The sequence below is a fragment of the Euprymna scolopes genome, chromosome 8 (genome assembly GCF_053919585.1).
Source record: "Euprymna scolopes isolate OS-2025 chromosome 8, ASM5391958v1, whole genome shotgun sequence".
In the NCBI taxonomy this organism is placed as follows: domain Eukaryota; kingdom Metazoa; phylum Mollusca; class Cephalopoda; order Sepiida; family Sepiolidae; genus Euprymna; species Euprymna scolopes.
In genome coordinates this window covers 95,484,016-95,507,584 of record NC_136489.1, presented here as the reverse complement: position 1 = coordinate 95,507,584, position 23,569 = coordinate 95,484,016, and the positions used below count along the sequence as shown (strand labels likewise).

General features: G+C 33.8%; 1 protein-coding gene across 4 annotated transcripts in view; it reads left to right on the top strand.

Moving 5' to 3' along the window:
• LOC145283657 (ectonucleoside triphosphate diphosphohydrolase 1-like) overlaps positions 1-23,225 on the top strand; it is a 101,427-nt gene extending 78,202 nt beyond the window's left edge. For 2 of the 4 annotated variants that reach the window (XM_080132656.1, XM_080132654.1), the window contains exons 7-11: positions 1,722-1,838; positions 3,019-3,168; positions 13,621-13,740; positions 18,305-18,439; positions 22,068-23,225. In XM_080132656.1, the coding sequence (XP_079988782.1) occupies positions 1,722-1,838; positions 3,019-3,168; positions 13,621-13,740; positions 18,305-18,439; positions 22,068-22,301 (756 nt within the window). In that variant the 3' untranslated portion in view covers positions 22,302-23,225. Of the gene's footprint in view, positions 1-1,721; positions 1,839-3,015; positions 3,169-13,620; positions 13,741-18,304; positions 18,440-22,067 lie in introns of all 4 variants that reach the window. The other 2 variants (XM_080132655.1, XM_080132653.1) reach the window with 1 other exon arrangement.
• The last annotated feature ends 344 nt before the right edge of the window (positions 23,226-23,569 follow it).

Below are 23,569 nucleotides of genomic sequence, written 5' to 3'. Positions count from 1 at the left end.
AACTTGGATGTCTTCAAGTCCAACATAAACAAATTCCTGATGAATCGCCCCCTTAAGAAAGACACTTTATCAAATCTCCAATACTAATGATTATTACAATATTATCCCATTGATTACTGTACACGCAATAACCCTTATCCCCAAGTGGCTTCCGGGCCTTGATAAGTGGTGACCTCCATGTAAAAAAAAAAAAAAATCTAAGGACTGAAGAAAATGGATACGTCTCAAGCTGCAGTTTTTCTAAGTCAAAAGAAAAGAACATTTCTATTCTTACTAGACTCGAAGAAGGAACAAGGAAGTTTGTTTTTTTTCCAGACTTCGTGCCTCTTCAGAGAACATTATTATACAAAGAACTGTGTGTTTTTTTTGTTTTTTTTTGTTTTGCTTTTTCAGGTCGTTCCTGCAGGGTAATGAAATAAATTCCTTGCTATAAAAGAACACTCTGGGAACATTATTTCAGATAAGTTATTTTTGTCTGCAGATATTTCAATTAATCTATTCAAGAGGACTTTTATCTCTATATAAATAAAATGAACTCATTTTTTCACGTCTGATTTTGACATTAATAGGATTAAAAATCAAGATATTTCATGCAAATATAACATGCACAAACGGCAGAACAATATCTGAGGTGTGTTATAGGCTTATTATTTCTCAAATTCCTCGATAATCTTAGATTTCTATACTTTTTCTGCTGAGAAGTCACGGCCAAAATCGATTAAGATCAATGGAAGTGGTAAAATATTTTCTCTCTAATAAATTCCTCCTCCCCCTGCCACCACTTAACACCGTTTGGGGATCGTTCACAAGGAACAGTTGAGAAGAGAACACCGGTTTGGCTTCGTAGTTCTTTCATGTGAAGTTATTTAAAATCACTAAACTAAGCTGCAGTGCTCTGTGGCGTAGTGGTTAGCGTGCTGGACAATTCACATATTTTCACGTTCGCGCCGACCTACCGTAGTCGTTTTTTTTTTTTCCTAAACAACTGGAATGGACTTTTCTTGGTGGCCGAACTGTTAACGTTGCAGATGGTTTTTCTTTTTTTTTTCACACTTTATTTTCCTACTTTTACTCATGACTCCAGGTTTGATCCTACCATAACATTTTTTAAAACTCCCCCCCCCCCCCCCGTCCCGGAAACAAACACTCGGGCAACGCCGGGTACCCCCGCTAGTTTTAAATATAGACATTACAAAATGTAAGCTTAAATTGCAAACAAAGGGAGCGAACACTTTTCGACTTTGCGCAAGTATTTTGACCTTTACAAAATAAAATCCTAAGTTGGTTGAAATCTCATATTACAGCAGTAAGTAAAAAAACCCAAAAAAGGCCTTCTCAATCTGTCTTTCTATCTTTCATAATTGTTGCCACACAAAGAACTTTCTTTGTAGCTGAGAGCAAAATGTTCTTTCTTTGTAGCCGAGAGAAAAATCTTAGCAGCAGACAGCTCGTGAATATTTTTTTGGCTCTAACTTTCTTTTTTTCTTTTCCTAATAAAATTGTTTGTTTGTTTCTATCCACTAAGCCTTTTCTTTTCTTTTTTTTTTTTGTTGCTTTTCTTTATCTTTGTATTGGTAACATCTTTATACGTCAAAGTGACCTTCATTGGAAGTGATGATAATAATTTTGAAACTTTGTTTCAGTATGATTGTGAATTTTAAATTGTGGTCACTGTATATGAGAGAAGGAAAAATTTAATTTAAAAGTTATTTTTATTGCAGAACCATGACGGAAAATCTGTGAATATTAACAGCCCCTGTTGGTTAAAGGACGCTAATCATAATGATTCATCCACAGATATATTTATGGCTCCCTGTACGAAAGATACGCATACTTTTGTAAGTGTTATCTGTCTCCCTATAAATTTCTCTCAACTTTTATTTGAAAAAAATTTTTTTCTTTCATTCAAAATCTTGGACAAATAAGAGGAATGACAATATGCGTGTGATTTTTGTGTCTGTGGTTGGTTTGAGTAATCAAAGAGTTTGAATTTGAATTAGATGAACAATTGTGTTGCAACAAGTCGTTAAATCTTGGCTTATTCCTTCTACTAACAGTTGAAGACAAGGACAAGGTGAATTGACTCCCAAGTAAAGAAAAAACAAAAAAAATTTGTGGTATTCTTTACTGTAGACTAAAAGAATTATCTCTTTAGTAATATTATACGTGCAAATAATAGCTCTAAAAAAAAAAAGCAGCTTAATGCATAGCATACTGTGTATTGTTGGAAATAAATTTTGAATATTAAAACTATGCATAATACAAATCATGCTACTTTTTGAAATAGGATTTTCAAGTTAAATTTAATTTTCATTATATATTTACTTATTAAATTGTTAAGTGAAAGTACAGAATAGTTACATAATATCCTCATGTTAAGAGTAAATTTTTAAATAACGTTATTATTTAAGCACAGTCCATATTCTGCATAAGTACCTTTTAAAAACATGAAAACAGTTGGATTAACAAATATTTTTTAATATTTGATGTTTGTTTTCTCATAACTTTGTTTGCATGTTTGTTTTATCCCTTGTAGTTTTAGTACATTTTTAATTGTCATTTTTTTTTATATAATTGTTTCAGTGCTTGTTGAGATAGTTAACAGATCGATTTTTTTATATCATTTTAAGCAAAAACAATATTACATACTTATGTCGAAAATAGTAATATGTCCAAAAATTATGAAAATTCATCGAGTAGAACAACTGCTATTGTGTTTTTAGTAAAAAAAAAAAATGATGTAATCTAAATTGTGTGTTCAGAGTTATGTCCCCTGTGTGTAAACTCTTCACCATCTAAGAAAAATATAAAAATTACTTTGAGCTATAAATAACTTTCTACTCAATGAATTTTCATAATTTGAAAGTATATTACTGTTTTCAACATGGCAATTAAGTATGTCATATTGTCTTTGTTTAAAATGACATGTTTGAAAAAAATCGATCTATAACTCTATCTTAACAAGCACCATTGTTTCCTTGTAATAAATTTTTTTTTTCTTTGGGGTTTTTACAGCAGATGCAGGAAGAATATCAATTTGTCGGAACAGGAAATCTGCAAGAATGCCAAAAGAACATTAAATCACTGTTTGACTTTCACAATTGTTCTTACAGTCATTGTTCTTTCAATAATGTTTTCCAGCCTTCAATCAAAAACATGACATTTTTGGTAAATAATTTTTGTATTTGTTTGATCTTTTTAGAAATTTTTTTTAAAGATAAAATTACATTTTTTTTTTTTTAATGAAGTAATTTGATTGGCCTCACTCTATTTCCTTTGCACTCTCTCTCCCACAGACATGATATTTCTAGTCTGTCTTTTCTATAAATACTATTATGGCATGTGTTTTCCATAAAAAAAGTAAAAAATAGTGGATGATCATAATCAAAACTGATCCAAAGACTCTTTTTGTTAACTACTTCACTGAAATGTAGGGAATTGTGCCATTATTTTTCTACAATTACTCCACTTATTCTAGATCCACATAATGATGAGTATTTAAGCAAAGGGGCATATTTTTTTTTTCAGTCTTTAATATGACTTAATCAAGGATTGAACCATTGCTTCCCAATCCATTAGCACACACTTTAACCATTATGCTAAATTGGTATTTTTAAATTGTTATCTTTTATTATACTAAAGCTAAATCAATTAATGTTTGTTTCCATACGGCTCTTTTCCTAGATACTTCAATAAACACAAAATACATGCTAAAATATTACTTGGTTTTGGATTGAGTTATGTTTGAAAAAATTCTGTTTTAATTATTCTAATTAGCTCTAATCAGTGATTAACTCAACAAATCACCCATCTTTCATTTAACTAACATGTATTTTTCTTTCCTTCTCTTACTGTATGTTGATTCAACCACTCCTTAATAATTTTCAGTATCTCTGTGAGCAGATTTGCGTAGTGTGTTCGTACATACCATAAACGTGTGGCTTCATTAGGGAAGAAAGATGGAAAAAGATTTGATATCACACACAGCACAGTCCCTATTCCATAATAGTAAAATACTATCCCCCCCTTCCTTATAATAACAGAAGATAATGACGTCATCATCTGAAATGAACACGTCCGACTATCATCAGCCTCTACTCAAAAATGAGGAGGAGGTTATGCCTGGGTTCTAATTAAAAACTCACCAAATCCATTCACTTTGTATAATATTAAAATCTGTAAGTCTACAGAGAAACAATCGTTGATTGACTCATATGATGCCTTTCCCCATTCCTCCTTAATGTTTGGGTTTACGAATCGAACGGTAAGAGTTGCATATAGAAGTTGTTTACATTTTAAAATAGAGTAATTTCGGTCTTTGTCAGTAAATATTTTAAATCAGTAATAAAATGAATTGTTCCTAATCGATTTACGTGTAAATTTGATATTTTACATTTATAAATTCGATAATCATGATGGTATAATTACTTAGAATGGGAAAGTGATTATTTAAGTCTGGGTTAAAAAAGAAAATAACGCTGTTAAATTAAAGCAATCTGAAAAACGGGAACGGGAAAAATTGAATCGAAAACGGAAATGGTGTATTATGCGTATATGGAAAAAAATAAATAAATAAAAATGGAAAGAATCATATTTTTTTTATTGAACATAAATATTTAACATTTATTATTTAATATTTTTTTTATTCTTAAACATACATATTTACTGACGAGGATCGTAATAAACGTCCGATTTGTAAACACAAACATTACGGAGCAAGGAGAGGAGGAGGAGGCATCATATGAGTTAATCATATGATGCCTCCCCCCCTTTCCTCCGTAATGTTTGTGTTTACGAATCGGACGTTTATTTCGATCCTCGTCAGTAAATATGTATGTTTAAGAATAAAAAAAAATAATAATAATAAATGGAAAGAATTCTTGTTTTTTTTTTCCTCAGCGTAAAAATGTTGGGAAATAAATGGTAAATAAGGAACGTACAATAAGCGTGGTGCGTTTCACCCGATAGGAAGCATTTCAGTTTTTTGTAAGCAACTACTAAACCAGAAATCAGTGTTCGTTCGTAAGAGGCCCTTGTGAACGATCTAGCAGCGGTGTAAATGGGGAGCGGTGGAAGGAGGAATTTATTAGAGAGAAAATATTTTACAACTTCCATTAATTCTAACTGATTTTGGCAGTGAACTCTCACCAGAAAAAATATAGGAATGTACGCTAATCAAGGAAGTGGAGATGTAATAGGCCTATAACACACCTCAGATACTGTGCTGCAGCTTGTGCATATTACATTTGCATGAAATGGTTTGATTTTTAATCCTATTAAGGTCAAAATCGGAGGGGAAAAATGACTTCATTTTATATATAGAAAAAATGACTTCATTTTATATATAGAGAAAAGATAGAGAAGAGATGAATCATGGTCCAACTGAAAAACTAATTTAATGTTAGAATATCTAGGTCAAAGGTCAAGGTAACAGAAGTAGTCAACCACCTCAGCAAAAATAACCTTAGTGACATGTAATATGGTTTCCGTTCTGCTAGATCTACAGCAGATGTGCTAATGGTTATATCTCATAGGTTTAGCGAATATCTGACAGAGGCTTCCTTTCTAGGAGAATTGCTCTTTTTCTTTTCTTTTTTTTTTTTTTTTTTTCTACATGGGGGTCATCACTTATCAAGACCCGGAGGCCACTCAGGGATAAGGGTTATTGCGTGTACAGTAATCAATGAGATAGTATTGTAGTAATCATTAGTATTGGAGATTTGATAGAATGTCTTACTTAAGGGGGCAGTTTGTCAGGAATTTGTTTATGTTGGATTTGAAGACATCCAAGTTGTAGTCAGATGGGAAACAGGCAAATGGAAGAGAGTTCCAGTCATGCACTTCTGAGAAATAAGCTCTGCTTATGGAATCTACGTTTTGATTTAGGCACAGATAAAGAGTGGGGAAAGTTACTGACAGTAGTTTCAGCCAGACGGGTGTTTCTCGTGAAAGATTGGTGAGGGGGGACGAGAAATTGGAGCTCAGACGAGCACTTGCCATGAAAATAACGATAAAATAAAGACAGGCTCGCGACGTCTCTTCTGTGGGAGAGAGGCTGCAGGGAAGAGAAAAGGGCATTCCCTACTAAACGACGAAGTCTATTTTGTACTCTGTCTAGGCAGGATAGGCTGTTTTTAGCAGCTGAAGCCCAGATGTGGCAGCAGTACTCCATCCTTGGACGTACTTGGCTTTTATACGGATAGAGAATTGCATCAGTAGTGAGATATTTTCTGGAGCGGTAGAAGGATCCCATCATTTTCCCAGCGTCCTTGGCAACAGACCTGATGTACGTGTTCCATTTCAGATCAGGAGTAAAGATCAAACCCAGAAGCTTGTCAAAACATGGAGCCTCCCCAAAATGAGAGCCATCCATTTCAATTGATGCCAGATGGGGATCAGAGCGTTGATGATGTAAAGATATAAGCTTGGTTTTGGATGCATTGAAAGTGACCAGCCACCTCTTCCCCCACTGTACCACGCGCTCAAGATCAGAGGAGAGAGAATTAGAGAAAAATTTTGTCATTTACGGCCTTTGATGTGTTTCCATAGATGGTTGTGTTGTCAGCATAGATGTCAATGAATGATTAAAGTATGTGTTTTGGAAGATCATTGATGTAGATCAGGAAGAGAGTTGGGCCCAGGATGGGCCCCTAACATTAATACTGTGGGCCTCTGATTTCTGCCATCAACTACTACTCTTATGAACCTATCGGAGAGAAATGATTTAATGATTGAGAAAACATTTCCAGTTATACCGTAACTGGAAATCTTGTGAAGTAGGCTTTTATGCCATACCTTATCGAAGGCCTTTGATATGTCGAGCAATTGCCTTAGAAAGGAAGCCTTTGTCAAGAGATTCACTAATCCTATGAGATATAACCGTTAGCACATCTGCTGTAGATCTTGCAAAGCGAAAACCATATTGCATGTCACTAAGAAGGTTGTTTCTGCTGAGGTGGTTGACTACTTCTTTATTTAATATGGATTCCAACAACTTACTCATGACACACAGGAGACTTATTGGTCTGTACTGAGAGGGAGATGACTTATCACCTGAATTCTTTAATACAGGGTATACTGTTGAGGTTTTCCAGGGTGTTGGAAAGCACTTCTCCTTAAAGCAATGGTTAAACTGTTTTGTAAGTATGCGGGCAAGTTCTGGTTGGAGCTTTTTCAGCACTATAACTGAAATGCCGTCATGACCAGTTACTTTACTGGAATCAAGGTTCTTGATTAGCTTGCGACCTCACGCACAGATATTTGTATGTTGGATAGTGTGTTGTTTGTTATAGGAGGAAATACGGGGAGTTGATGGCCTTTGCCGCATAGGGTAGAATTAGCTGCAAAGTTCTTGGCAAATAGTTTGGCCTTGTCTGATCCTGACAAGATGACCTCAGGTCCATTGATGATGGTTGGGATAGAACGCACGCATCTGTTCAGGATCCTGTTTGCTATTTGCCAGAACTGGTGGGAACCAAGCCACTGCTCAGCTGCTTTAGATTTAACGGACTGAGAATATAGCTCTCTTGCATTTTTTATTACTCTTTTACAGTGGTTGCTGGCAGTCCTGAAAGCAGCTTTAGTCTCAGTACATTTATTACATTGGTAGCTATGGAAAAAGTGATTTTTGTGCACTATGGCAGCAGCACATTCAGGGAAGAACCATGGCTGACTGTTAGGTTTTGTTGAAATTTTTTAGATGGTATGAATCGGTCTATGCCTACAATTAACCATTTGGTCAGGTCTGATACTATAGAGGACACATCCTTTTTAAACATGGAATGCAGAGGTAGGTCAGATATGAATGTTCGGAAGCTATCCCAGTCAGCCATAGAGTATCGATATACAGTACGATGGAGAGGTACGTTTAAAGACTTATTACATTTAATTTTTATCTTAACTGCTACAACAGAGTCGTCGGAGGATCCCAGAGGAGATAGAACGGAACATGAACATAGCCTAGGTCTAGAAGGCTTGCATACTGACCAGTAGTATCAGGCACACGGGTGGGTTCGTGAACAATCTGAGTGAGGTCATAGGCAATGGCAAAATCATGACAGAACCTCCCCTCATCATCTGTCTTATTTGAGTGGGTCAGCCATTCCACATTATGGATATTGAAGTCACCACAAATGTGAATGTTAGCCGAAGGATGAGCAGACGGAATGTGGTCAATTTTCTCAGATATGCTCTTAAAGATAGTAACCCCACTGTTGTGGAGGTGATAGAGGGCAAATATAAATGCGGTGGTGTAAGCAAGTGCAACCCGGAAGCACATATAAGGTAAATTAGGGTCTTTCTGGAGATATCCCTACCACATGGAAAGCCATCTTTAATGTAGGCACATATTCCATGCGATCTTGGTGGTCAGATTTAGATGTTAAGTTAGAGTATCCTTTAATTATGAATTCGTCTAGGGAAGTGGTTGGCCCTATGCCAGTTTCACTAAGATAGATTATGTCCGGTTTCGTCTCCTGTAATTGGGTTTCAACCTCTGGAAGGTTGGAACGTAGACCCCTGATGTTGGAGAAGGAGACCTGGTAGTAGGGGTCTACGTTGGAGGATGGGGTTCTAGGTTTATTCGTGTTTTTTGGGGGGTGGAGAGATTTGTCATGTTGAGGTTTTGGGATTAGTGGAGCAGGTCGGTAGACTTGGTTGGAGCAGGACAGAGAGGGAAAGTAAGACAGAAAAAGACAAATTTTTTTTTTTTTTGTAGCACATAAGGTAAAGCCGTAACAACTCTGTTCTATTTGCTTGTTTTCCAGCTACTACAATTTAGCCACCTTCAAGTCCAACGTAAACAAGTTCTTGATGAGCCGTCGCCTTAAGTAATCCAATTTACCAAACTTTCACTACTAACGATTACTATGATATTGTCCCATTGACTACTGTACACTCATTAACCCTTATCCTTAAATGGCCTCCAAGCCTTGATAAGTGGTGACTCCTATCTAAAAAAAAAAAAAATGGAAGTTGCACTTATGCTGATAATTTTGGTATTGTTCAGCATAGACTTGCAACTTGCCCTATATCGTAGCTAATTAAGTTCTGCATCTTATTTCAATTTCCGATGTTTCCATATTATGTTTCTATGTATGGCTATGATGCTTTTTGATAACAGTAATCAATATTTCCATAGTATAATACTTCATACAATATGGAGAAGTAATGTCCAGATCAGACTTTGGTCCATCCTTACATTGCCAGACAGAGGAATGCAATCTCATGACTGACTTATGGTTCTGTTTTTAGTTATGCAAGAATGTTTTAATTAAAGATTATAATTTTTTTTTTTTATCCCCAATTTTTATATCAGTTTGTTTAAGCTGTGAATTGGGCATTGTACTGGATGCCAGACATTCACCTGCATTCCAACTGAGGGATGTTTTTAAGATTCTAACCATCCCTTTAAGTGCAATTGTTTGAATCTCTCTTGCACTTTGTTCACCGGGTATATTTGCCAGATAATTTTTGAAATTCTTTTTCATGAGTTCAGTTGCTCCTATAATTACTGGAATGATGAAGATCTTTCTAAAATTCCAATTTCTTTTTATGTCGTACATAAGACATTGGTATTTCGTTATCTTTTCCCTCTCATCTCTGCTTACTAAGGTTGCTTCTCTCTCTCCTTGTCTTATATCACTATGTCAAATTTAATAGCTCTGTTTTCAAGGTACGTAACTGTTGGAATTGCATTTTAACAAATGTGTCACAGTTTATGAATTTTTAAATATATTCAAAATGGAATAAATAATTTAATGTTTCAGAAAAAAAAAAAATCAATTTTAAATATAAACAATTTCCAAAATTTCATTATTTTAATTATGCTGCGAACGTTTCAAAAATATTAATGCTCCAGTTTTGTTTGAAAACAGAATGACAATGTACAAAAAAAAGTTCATAATACTCAAGTCAACAATTTTTTTGCAAAAATAAGTGGTGCATTAATATTACTACTACTACTGCAAGGTTTGACGTTTTCTGTTCCAAGCTCCTAGGATTGAACACCTTCTTGTCGTGTTACCTGTTGGTGTTGATCGCTGCTCTCCTGACATCATGATCATTGACCAGATACTATGTGATGTTTAGAACGTGTAGGTCAGCCTTGATGTTGTCCAGCCATCCATCTTTGGTCAGCTGCGGTATTTACCTCTGACATTCTGTGTTGCCAAAGGTGGTCAATCATTTCCTTCACGTGCTGAAACCATCTCAATGTTCCACACATCAGGATGACTTTCAAAGAGAAAAATACTATTACAGTAAAAGGTTTAGTGTGAATTCGCAACCTGTCAGTTATTGTGGGAATAACTATTAAAATTATTATTAATAAAACATATTAAATTTTAACTGAAGCACACACACATATGTATATATACTTATGATTATAAGGAAATATATACAGTAGAACCCCGGGATACAGCATTAATCCGTTCTGGGAAGGTAAAATCGCCATATGGTGAGGCCTAAACAAAATTGTATACAGTATATATTGAAAATTAGTAACAAAATACAGTACATTATATAATACACATGTATATGATAATGTTAACAAAAACGGTCCTCTCGCGACGACGACCGGTTCTACGCACGCGTCAGATGACATCATGACCTGATTTACTTTAAATAGTTGAAAAACTGAACAAATTTCATCTACGTCATGTTAGGTCAGTTGGTTAACGCGTTGGTTCGTTATCTAAACGTTTTGGGTTCGAATCGTGGTGTGAGATGTTTTTTTCTTTCTTTTTTTTTTTCGATTTTTTAAATTTAAATATTGAACCAGTGTTCTTTAAGCCATTTTTCACGTAACGTTCGTTTTTCTGTTTTTTTTTACTTCGCTTATCCACCTCCGACCACACACCTAAAAACACCCCGAGTACCCACCGATTTTTTAAATTTTTATATCGAAACAGGCTTATTTAAGCCATTTTTCACGTGTTCATTTTTCTGTTTTCTTTTTTACGTTAGTTTTCTTTTTTGTGTTTTTTTTTCGATGTTTTGATTACCCACCCCTACCCAAGTTTTAATGTTCGTTTTTATGTTTTCCTTTTTTACTTCGCTTATAACAAACAAACCTGGTCATTGACCTCATTTGCTGAATAGCTTCCATCGTCGTAACACTCGACGACTTCCGTGCGCGCACCTGTCAATTTGGTTCTTAAATAAATTCAAACATCTTTCAGTAATTCATTCTGGCTGACCGATTTTATTTTCAAACTTCGCCTCAGAGCTTCGGGTTTGATCCTCCCCCCCAGGGTTTCTTTTTTATTTAACACCACACACACCTCCAAACACCCGGGCAACGCCGGGTACCGCCGCTAATATATATATAAAGTTGCATAAACATGCATTTGAGTAACATATAAAGTTGTTTGGTGGGCTTCCACTATTTAACAAGTACTTCATAAAAAATATGAATAAAATTTATGAATGTGAAGTAAATCTATCTGGTTTTGGAATGATAACTAATGATGTGCGTGTGTGTTATATACAAGACAACAAAGAAGTACAAAAATACGATAATCAAATTTTGACAAAGGAAAGAAAATTAATTTTGATTAAAAGAAGTGAATATTAAAGAAATATATGCAATAACATTCAGTGTGTCCTTTGAATTTAATGCCGGTTGTGTGACTAGGATAATGATTGAGTGAAATAACAGATCACTTAATAAGTCACAAACCTGACATATGGATAATGCCACTAAAATATTAACGTTCAAATGGTACGTGCCAAAATTTGAGTTTAATCAATTAATTAGTTTACAAATTGCAGTTATTTTAAGTGAAGCAAATTTTGCAAATTTACAAAATGGAATTTCACATGTTGATAAAGCATTGTTTTTTGATTGGTGGGGTGGAAGGATACAGTTCAAGCAAAGTAATTTGATATGTGTTGTTCAAACTCTATTCTGTCGGTGACAATGGTTAAGGGATAGTCTATTGACTTTAAACATTGTTGTACAGATACAAATGATGCTGAAAGCTCAATTCATCCAAATTTGGCAATTGTTCTGGCAAATATAAAAAAATGTCCACAATTAGTAACCAATTGGAAATTGAAGCTGTGTGAGGAGCTGAAGATATCGGAAAGGAATGTAGTCACCATTTTGCATAAGCATTTATCAATGAGAAAGCTGTGTTCAAAGTTGATGCCGAATTTGCTCAAAATTGATTAAAACAACATGTTGACTATTCAGCACATTGTTTGCAACTATTTCAATACAATCAAAATGATTTGTGTCCAGGGTTCGCACAGATTTGAAAAGTCCTTGAATTTTGACTTTTGCCTTAAAATTTCTATTATTATTATTGAAAATATAGAAAAATTTGTGGAAAATTTCTTGAAAGGACCTTGAAAATTGTATAATTTATGTCCAGTAAAAATTTGTTGAAATAATAAAAATAAAATTATTAAATTATTTTTTAAGTATTAAACCATTAAAATATTAAAATGGTATTAAGTATACCATTAAAATACTTTTTTAAATTTGAAAATAAAATCGAAATACATTGTTCTGAAATTGTATAGTATTATGGATACAAGAGTTATGCCCCTTTATCACAAAACTCAGGTAGTTTCGTGAATAAGGGACCTAGTTTTTGATTTGACAAGTGAAAGCCATCCAAAGATGACAACATTAGAAAGCAAGGTTTGGGCCTTCATATTTTGGGATATGCAAGGTTATTTGTTCATCGATTACCTTGAGAAAGAAAGAATCAATAGTAAATATTATGCATGCATTTAAAAAAAAATATTTAAAAAAAAAAAAAAAAACACCTACAAATGAAGAAGAAAGTACTATTTCACTAAGACAATGAACCGTGTTACAAATCGATCCCAAAAGTAATAAAACTGCATGAATTACTTTTGCAGCCATTGTTCAGATCTGGTCCCCAAGGAAAGATATTTGACTTCAGTTAAGAAGTGATATTGGAAAAAAAATGACATTGAATTGTTAAAGAAGTGTTGAAATCAGTGTATTACCCTAGAATGATACACTCGGACACAATGTTGATGAAAAATGTTGAAATTTTGTCTACTAACTGTTTTATTAGTTAGGCTCAGTGATGTGTTGCCTTCCAGTAAGGGGTGAGCTTGCTTGTCAATTTGATCCGTGATTGATGTTTCTTCTATGTGGATTCTATTTCAGATGAACGTGTCCTACTTTCTTGCATCCTCTCATGTTCTAGAACTAACTGGTAATTTCTTTAAGTGGAGCAAGCTTTAGATCACAGCATCTGTATAGTAATGCTGGTCATTCTTGCTAGTTTTTTCATATTGTTTCTTCCATTTGTTTCCCTTATTTTATAAATTTCAGGTTTGTACAGAATTGATATTGTTTCAGAATTTTTTACATGAGGATCAATAATTTGTAACTTATCTTGATGAAAATAGTCTAAATAACCAAAATAATATGCTTTATTTTTTTTATTTTGTAAGTGAGTTCTAATAACTGAATGTTTTTCTATAGGGATGAGAATAGTTTTGTTTCTGAAACTTTGAAAAAACTTAAGGTGATGATCTAAGCATTTAAAATTATTTTAGTCAATGGAATTAAAAATATTTGCAAAATTGATTTTAGCTTTATTATTTTTTTTTTTTTTTTTTTTTAATTTCTAGGCTTTTTCTGGTTATTATTGGACGATGCACTCCCTCAATCTGACTCAGAAAACAGACACTTTCAGTCTTGAAGCCTTCTCATCTGCCGCTGAAACTTGGTGCAATAAAACTTGGCAAGAGGTTTGTTTGTTTTTTGTTTTGTTTTTTTTTAATTTTTTATTTTTTTTTATATTTCATCCTAGCAGAGCTACCCGCCATTGCCCTGGGCTATTAATACCTAAATAAAAGTTAAGTAGTGTATAACATCTTTATATTAACCCATTATGACCTGAATTATGATGTAGATGATGAAAAAAATATTTATTGTTAATTTTAGATGGTGGCATACTGAATGTAAGCAATGGACAGTTGCAATTTGGAGATATCTAGCATCTACTCAGATATTGAACTAATACGTTTTTTTTTTTTACACAGTGGTCACCACTTATCAAGGCCCGGAAGCCACTCAGGGATAAGGGTTATTGCAAGTACATTACGTTAGTGTGGAGATTTAATGAAGTGTTTACTTAAGGGGGCGGTTCATTAGGAATTTGTTAACGTTGGACTTGAACTCATCCAAGTTGTAGTCAGGTGGGAAGCAGGCAGACGGAACAGAGTTCCACAGGCGTGCAGTTCTAAGAAAGAAGCTTTGTTCATGGAATCCACGTTTTGATTTGTTTTTCTTGTTTTATGTATTTGTATTTATTTGTATCTACTTTCCTGTCTTATTCGTCACCCCCCCCCCTCCATGCTACAAAGGAAACTAGCGATAAAAAACAAAACAAAATGCCTAGAATTATTTTTCTCTATTAGAGTAGATAAAGTTAGGACTTTATTTAAGTAATATACTTAATATATACTATTACTGCAAGCTTGCCTATATTGAAAATGCTTGCTTCCTGGCTAGCCAATCAAACCATCTAATATAGTTAGTCTTATTTTCTATTATATTCGAAATATAATACAGTGACATTAGCAAAGAAAAAGTCACCTATGAAAACAAACCTCTTAAATTAAAACCTTGAATAATTATCTAAACTCGAATGTAAATTAATATTAAGCCGACTTTACGAATTGATAAAAGTTAATTATTGGATTTTAATTATAAAGGTGAAGCTCCATTATTCAAACTCGAGATCGATAACGACAAACTTCCACCCATTAATATGGAAGGGGAGATTATCATCAAAAGTGTCCTGAATTGATAACTTAGCACTGGACTTACTACTTATATATAAATAAGTCACTTGTACGTATAAGTCATGTTTGAATCAATTCCCACTTTATTTATTCTTTTATATTTGTTTATTTACAACTGACCAAATTAGTTCAACTAGGTCATAAAGGGTTAAAACTTCTCTCTTTATCTTGCCACCTCTACCTTTTTCTGTCCTCTCTTTCTTCATAACCCTCCCTTTAACTCAATCCATTCCTCTCTCTTGTTTTAATATGCTGAAAAAAATAATAATGTAATTTATTTACCATAGCTATCCTTTGTAAGTGTAAGACTATAATCTTATATTTATTGCTCCTGGACAACATAGAGTAAAACGGAGCAATAGCATTCTTGATCTTGGGTAATTCTGTTCTTTCAACCTACTTTCACAATAATCTGAATAAAAATTATGTTGATAATGAAAATAGTCCAAACATATAAAAAGGTAATACCTTAATTTACATTTATTGTTCCCGGACAACTCCAAGTAATACAAAAGTTTCTGTTCCCCCTTCTACTCACTTACAAAATATAGTACAGTAATGTTAATAACAATTCATCCCTGATAATGCAGAGTAGAACAAAATTTTATATTACTTATCTCCCCTGCCTCACTTACCAAATATTATACTGTAATGTTAGTAAGGAGGCGTCCACAACACTGCCTAAAGTATGGTTAAAATCAAACTGTTAAAAGAGAACAATATTGATAATGACAATTCATTTGCTCCCAGACAATGCTAAGTAAAACAAAAGTTTTTGCTACACACTACTCATTCCTCAATCAATAAATAAATATAATAATGTAATGTTAATAAGGAGACCTTCACAGCACTGCTAAAAGTATAGTTAAAATCAAAGGATTAAGAGTTGATAAACTTCTGTCCAATCATCAATATAGATTTAGGGAAGCCCGTTCTACTGCAGATATCCTAACTGTAATCTTTGAACGGATAAGGCAAGGGAAGAGAGGGAAGTAGCCCAAGATATATCTAACACTTTTGACAGAGTATGGCATGATGATCTTCTTATGAAAATCATATCTTATGGTATTACTAAACGAATACTTAACATAATTAAATTCTCCTTAAATAAGAAGAATCCAGGTTATCTTTGATGGTCGTACATCTAAACAATATGATATAAATGCGGGTGTACCTCAGGGGTCGATCTTTGAATCTTTATTATTCCTGATATTCATAAATGACCTCCCTGATAAAATAGTCTCTGAGATAGGCATATTTGCTGACGACACCATGCTCTATAACAGGCACGAGGGGAAAACGGATGAACATATATCCAAGATAATGGCAGAAACCCTAGAGGAAGTCTGTAATGGAAAAAAGCTCCTCAATCACCAATAGCTATGGCTAAAGATACATTAACTGAAAGTACTTTGTTCAAACTCCTCGGCTTAACGTTCACAGGGAACATGAGTTGGAACAGATACATCAAGAGCATTACCAAGGCAGCTGCAAAGAAGGTGGGCTCTCTCTACCATGCTAGGAAGTTACTTACGCCTGAAAGTATCTTGTACCTCTACAAGGCCACCATTTGCTCATGATTGAAGTATTGTTGTCACATCTAGGCTGGTGTATCTGCTACTAGTCTCTTCTCTCCTGGACAGGGGTCAAAAGAGTTGCCAACCTGATAGATTATGAACTGTCATCTAAGCTTCAACCTCTGTCCCATCAACAAAATGTTGCATCCCTCTTCCTGTTTTACAAGTATTTTAATGGTGAATGTTCTGATGAACTACAAGCACTTATGCCTCATCGACGTTAATACACCCGACAAGCAGCAAAATCCCACCCCTACACAGTAGAGATACCTAGATGTAAGAAAGCCTTCTACTCTAATAGTTTCTTTCTCAGAACTGCTTGACTTCTAGGCTCCTGCTTCCCCACTGTACTGACATGCAGAAGTTTAAGTGTAATGTAAATGGACATCTTGCTTCTCAACTCCTTACATAGTATACTTGCAACTCATGGTCCTTATAGTAGCCCCCTACATCAAAGTGGCATTGTGCCTTGTTTGGGGTGAAAATGTAATTAAAAAATTTAGAGAAATGATGCTGATATTTTTCTGGTATTTTATTCTCATCTTGGTTGTCATTCTCGCATTTCAATCATGGACCTCTGACACAATTAAGTACTAAATAATAGTCAATTCTAAGTGGCTCTTCTGGAAGATTCAATCCTCGGTTCAAATGATACTAAGAACATAAAAAAAAAAGTTGCTTAAAATTTATATCCGGTCATGGCTGACTGAACAAGAACAGTCAACCTCCATGGATTACATAAAGGGTTTAGCGCAAAATTCCATACAGGTGCTGGTATAGACAGTTTTTCTGCTGGTAATAATTGGTAAATATCTGATAGTCTGTGACATCTTTATTAATTTGCAAAAAAAATTCCTGATTATTTTTTAACAACTACTGGTTTATATTTCTGAATTTTTGAGATGAGGATTGATAATTTGCATCATTCAGACTACTAATCCCATCTTGAGTGTTAGTCAGTGTCTTCTAGTGTAACGGATAAAGTACTAGGTAAAATTCTGTACTAAGTGACACTCTTCTGAAAGTTGTACGTTCTTCGGTGCAGGCAATATCAAGAATACATTTCTATCATTGGCATTGGTTTCCCCAATAATTTTTTAGTCAGAATTCTTTCAAGAAAGATATTAGTTACTTATGTGAAGGACCACGAGAAGATTGCCAGCATACTAAGTGAAAGTGATTGTTGTGGAATGAAGTGGATTCAAACTTGAAACACCCAGTCATCAGTCCATGTCGTTAACCACTTGACCACAATCAACTCCCATAATACAACTAATCTTGTTTAGATGTGTATTATTATGATCAGCAGTTACGTTGGCTGAAACATAAAAATAACATCTGATGAGAATAGTAGTCGGAATAATCCAAATAATGTTTGTGACCTTAAAAATATATACCAACAATCATGATGTCCATTCAGGCTTGAGAGACAATGAATATGTCCTGTAAGGATGTAATTGTGAAGCAAAGGTTGTGCATTCTCCAACCACACCTTCTTTGAATCAGGACTATATGATTCCAGTGGCAAGAAGTCTAGTACAACTGGAAATAATGCCAAGATAAGCGAAGAGCACATTCAGCATTTGGTATTCCCAAATAGTCACCCATCTAGTACTGACCAGGCTCAATGTCGTTTAACTTCAGTGATCCAACAAGAACTGATGTGTCAGCTTAATTAGGCCAAGATAATAGTATGGAATCGTAAAATGCTGCATGCCATGACTTTTTTTTTTTTAATGCTAAAAATAAAAATAAATTTTGTTTTCTCTTTTTCTTTTTCCTTTTTTTTTTTTTTTTTTTTTTTTTTAACCAGTGAAGAAATGTTGGCTTTTTAAAGATAAAAAGGATAAAATATATCAGATTTGTAAAAAAAAAAAAAAAAAAAAAAAAATCATTATTAATATTTCAATTTCCTTTCTTTTTTACAGGCTCTTCTTGTTCCTGGATTACCAATTTCCATTAAAAAACAATTGTGCATTGAAGCGATGTATATAAAGGAACTTCTAACTCAAGGTTTGCACTTTGATCAACAGACATGGAACTCACTTCATTTTAATAATTCAGTAAGTAAAATTTGTTACATAAAATCTTTCAGACGAAAAAGATAGGAATTGGATTTAGCTATGTTTTGAGACACCAGAATAAGAACACAGCCATTCTAACAATGTATCTATTCTACCGGTACATTTATTTATAAAAATGCTGTTCCAAACTTAGGTATAACAGATAGGCAAAAATACTATTTTAAGTTTAGGTGTGACAGACAGGCAAAATACAATTTCAAATCCAAATTATCAATCCTCATCTCGAAAAGATGAAAACAATGCAAATTATTTATTAACTGAGTTAAAAAGTAAAATTCTGAATTGTTCTGAAGATAGTGCATTCATTTTTTCTAATTTGATTGAACAGTAAGATTTGAATGTCATTACTTCTGAATTTTTTAGATGAAGATTGATATTTTGTATTATTTCGATTATTCAAACTACTGTTTTCATTTTGACTGTTATTTTCACAATGTTTCAGTCGATTTAAATAATAATGTTTAACTTAATAAAAAAAAACAAAAGAATACATATATGAGATAAAGTACATGAGAGATTGCACATCTAAAAACAAGAATGGGTTCCAAAATTTGTGCTAGAATTGTCCACGAGGAATCATGGCGTAACGGATAAAAGTAGTTTTTTTTTTTTTTTTTTTTTTTTTTTTTATACACAGGCATCACCACATTATCAAGGCCAAGAGGCCACTCGAGGATAAGGGTTAAAAAGTGTACAGTAGAAATTGGACAATATAGTAATCATTAGTAATGGAAATTCGGTAAATTTGTTAACTTATATGGAACGGCTCATCAAGAACTTGTTTACGTTAGACTTGAAGACAACCATATTGTAGTCGGCCAGAAGACAACTCCACAGGCGTGCAGTTCTAAGAAAGAAGCTTTGTTCATGGAATCTACGTTTAGGTTTAGGCACAGATAAAGAATGGGGGGAATTATTGATAGTGTTTTCAGCTAGACGATAACGATACATCAGAGAAAACTCGCAACATCTCTTCTGTGAGATAGAGGTTGCAGGGAAGAGAAAAGCACATCTCCTATGAGGCTACGAATTCTATTTTGAACTCTATCAAGGCAGGACAAGTCCTTTCTAGCAGTTCCTGCCCAGATGTGGCAACAGTATTCTACCTCTGGACGTACCCGGCTCTTATATAGATAGAGAATTGCATCAGCAGTGAGATATCTACCGGATTGATAGAAAGATCCCACCATTTTCCCAGCGGCCTTGGCAACAGATTTGATGTACGCGTTCCATTTAAGATCAGGAGTAACGGTCAAGCCTAGAAGCTTGTCAAAACTTGAGGCCTCCTGAAGACGAGAGTCATTCATTTCAATTGATGCCAGATGTGGATCAGAATGTTGATGATGTAAAGAGAGAAGCTTGGTTTTAGATGCATTAAAAGTAACCAGCCACTCCTTTCCCCCATTGTACTACGTGCTCAAGATCAGAGGAGAGAGAATCGGAGAGAACTTGGTCGTTTACTGTTTTAGATGTGCTACCATGAATGGTCGTGTCATCAGCATAAATGTCTACAAGGATGTGATTTGGAAGATCATTAATGTAGATCAGGAAAAGAGTTGGGCCCAGGATGGATCCCTGAGGGACTCCAGCATTAATACTGTGAGCTTCTGATTTTTGCCCCTCAACTACTACTCTTAAGACTTGTCCTGCCTTGATAGGGTTCAAAATAGACTTCATGGCCTGGTGGGAGATGTCCTTTTCTCTTTGCTGCAACCTCTATCTCACAGAAGAGATGTTGCGAGTTTGTCTCTGCTTTATCGTTATTTTCATGGAAAGTGTTCGACTGAGCTTCAATCTATGGTCCCCCCTCACCAAACTTTCACAAGAAACACTCGACTAGCTGAAAACACTATCAATAATTCTCCCCACTCTTTATCTGTGCCTAAACCTAAACATAGATTCCATGATCAAAGCTTCTTTCTTAGAACTGCACGCCTGTGGAATTGTCTTCCGTTTTCCTGCTTTCCAGCTGTCTATAATATGGTTGTCTTCAAGTCCAACGTGAACAAGTTTCTGATGAGCCGTTCCACTTAAGTTAACAAATTTACTGAACTTCTATTACTATCGATTACTATATTGTCCTTTTGACTACTGTACACTCTTTAACCCTTATCCTTGAGTGGCCTATCGGCCTTGATAAGTGGTGATGCCTTTGTAAAAAAAAAAAAAAAAATCAGAAAGAAATGATTTAATAATTGAGAAGACATTTCCAGCTATACCATCTTGTGAAGTAAACCTTTATGCCACACTCTATCAAAGGCCTCAGATACGTCAAGAGCAACTGCCCTAGAAAAGTTGCCTCCGTCGAGAGATTTGCTAATCCTATGCGATATAACTGTAAGCACATCTGCTGTAGATCTAGCAGAACGGAAACCATATTGAGTGTCACTAAGAAGGTTATTTTTGTTGAGATGTTTGATTACTTCTGTTTTAATGGTATTTAATTAATAAAAGAAGGAAAACAGTTTCTTTTTTCTTTTCATACCTATTGATATTTATTTGGGCTGCTGAAAATTATTGTTACTCTGTACATCGCAGTTGTAGGAATGTAGGTACAAATTACTAAATAGCTAAATGTTCTGCATGTATGTATAGTTTTATTTTAATGGAATGTTTAATATAATTTAATATAAGCTTAATGTTTCTTTTTCTGAATATTGTTTAATATTAAACATTTATAACTATTACTAAACTCATTATTAAAAAGCTGTAAGTATGTATTGGATACTTTTGTGATTGTCAGTAAACAAAAAAAAAAAGAGATAAAAAGAATGTAAATATACAACAAATAAATGATGTGATACTATCAACATACCTCCCCCCGCACAAGTGTTAGTAAGTAAAAGAAAAAATAACAAAAAAAGAAGAAATGAGTTTAGCAGCAGAGCAATAGATAAGTGTTCACAAAGTAACACAAAAGAAAGCTAAAATAGGATAGTTAATCAAGGTATGGCAGTGAATGGAAACAAAGGATCGGACGATTTATTGTGGCAGTGAGTTAGATACAGTTATGGACAGTCTTGGGTTTGGGATGGTCAACGACAGTCCAGTTGAGAAGAGTTGCAAGTTTGATCCAGTTGAATGCACGTTGTGGCTCGGAGGAGACCAAAATGAACTAACATCAACTGATGAACACAGCATCGGCAGACGACTATGAACCTTAGTATGGAGAAGGTTGGTGTCATACACACATCCATAGTGCAACCAATATTTACAGAATGTGTTTGAGTTTGTGTTTTTTTAGTTGTTGTTGTTTAGATTTATTTTATTTTTTATAATTGTTAATCTATGTGCACCCCTCTTAACATTCACCAATGTGAAAAACGATGACATGGTCAGAAGAGAAGATGGAGAAGAAAACCACAGAAACAATGTTGGGATCAGTGGTGTTAATAAGGATGAAGATATTACTAAAGGCGAGATAAATTACTCTTCTACTTACCTGGAACAACAAAATTTGAATGTTTTTGTTTTGTTTTGTTCTTTTGTTTTCTTTTGTTTTGTTCTTTTGTTTTGTTCTTTTTTTTGTTTTTTTTTTGTTTTTTTTGTTTTTGTTTTGTTTTTTATCATATTTCAACGAAATTTATAGTATTCAATTTTTCTTTAGGTATCAGGAAGTGACCTTGGTTGGGCCCTTGGTTTCATGATCTACACCAGCAACAGTATTGCAGCCGAAAGTCCTAAAAAGATCTTCTCTCTCACAACTTATGTGTTGTTGGGAATTTTATTTGTGATCTTCATTTTGTTGGCTATTGGCTTCGCTGTCGTTGCCAAGAAAGAACGCAAGGAGACTTCTTTTTATGTACCAGCACCGAGTTATGGGTCAAATGATACAGTTTAATGTGATAATCCTCTCACTGACTTTGCTTCCTTTCTATTTTTTTGGAAATTTTTCTTTCTGTTTTTGTTTTTTTTTTCTTTAGAAAAAAAGTCATTGAGTTTTGTTCCAAGAAAAAATTTGAGTTGCAAACAGTTAAAAATCGATCGAGTTATTATCCATTTTTTTTTTTTTTGTTCTATACCAATTTAAAAAATTGCCTTCATATACAGATGCATGTTAAGAATTAATTATATGTAGATATATAGATAAAATTTTATTTATACAAACATTTTGGCTACATATGTCAATATGTTTTGACTACAATTTTATTCAAAATAAGATCATAAGCAAAACATGTATGCACATATGTAGCCAAAATGTTTGTATAAATAAAATTTATACTAAAATATTATTCTAATTGTTATTGACCACTATTACATAAACACAATAACCTTTATGAACAAAACACACACACATATATGTGTGTGTGCGTTATCAAAGAGTAAATCTTTAACAAAGCAAAACTTATCAAAATAAAGAAAGCTTAGCACTATTAAGAGGAACAAACAATAATATTAAATGAAAGATGAAGAATAGAAGTTATAAATAAATATAATTAGAACAATAAGGAAAAATCAATGTGAAAATAAAGAAAAAAAAAACGTGGCCATGGCATTTCAAAGCTAAAAACTTCTCAGAAGAAAAGGGGGAAGAATTATACAAAATGCAAAAATATAAAAAACTGGCTTAATAACATTTAGATATAAATGAGAATGGAGGAATAGGATAATATGGTAAATAGTAATTAAAAGTGGGTATAACATATAAGGGTAAATCAGAAGGGTAGTATATATGTAGGTAATAACAAAAAAAATATATAAAGGTCACTTTGAAATAATGGGGATCATTAAATAAGAGCCAATAATAAAAGAAGAAAGAAAAAAATAGGGAAGATAGATGAGAAAGTGGAGAAAGAAGAGGAGATAGAAACAGTAAATAGGTGATACGGAAATACATATATAAATAGATAAAAGAAAACAGTCTGAAAGTGAAGAAAATGGGATTAGAAAAATGTTCAAATAAAGTGTTCAAAATAACTTCAAAAATAAAATATGATATAAAATAAAAAGATAGATGTTCTGGTGAAGTGTTTGGTTTAAGGTTCAGGAAAGCAAAGAATATGACAACTGTTTACAAATACAACAAAGTTAAAATGTGTGGAGCATCAAGTCTTAATACAATCCTCGTAAATCCAGAAAATATTTGTATAGTGTAGTAAAATCCTTAGA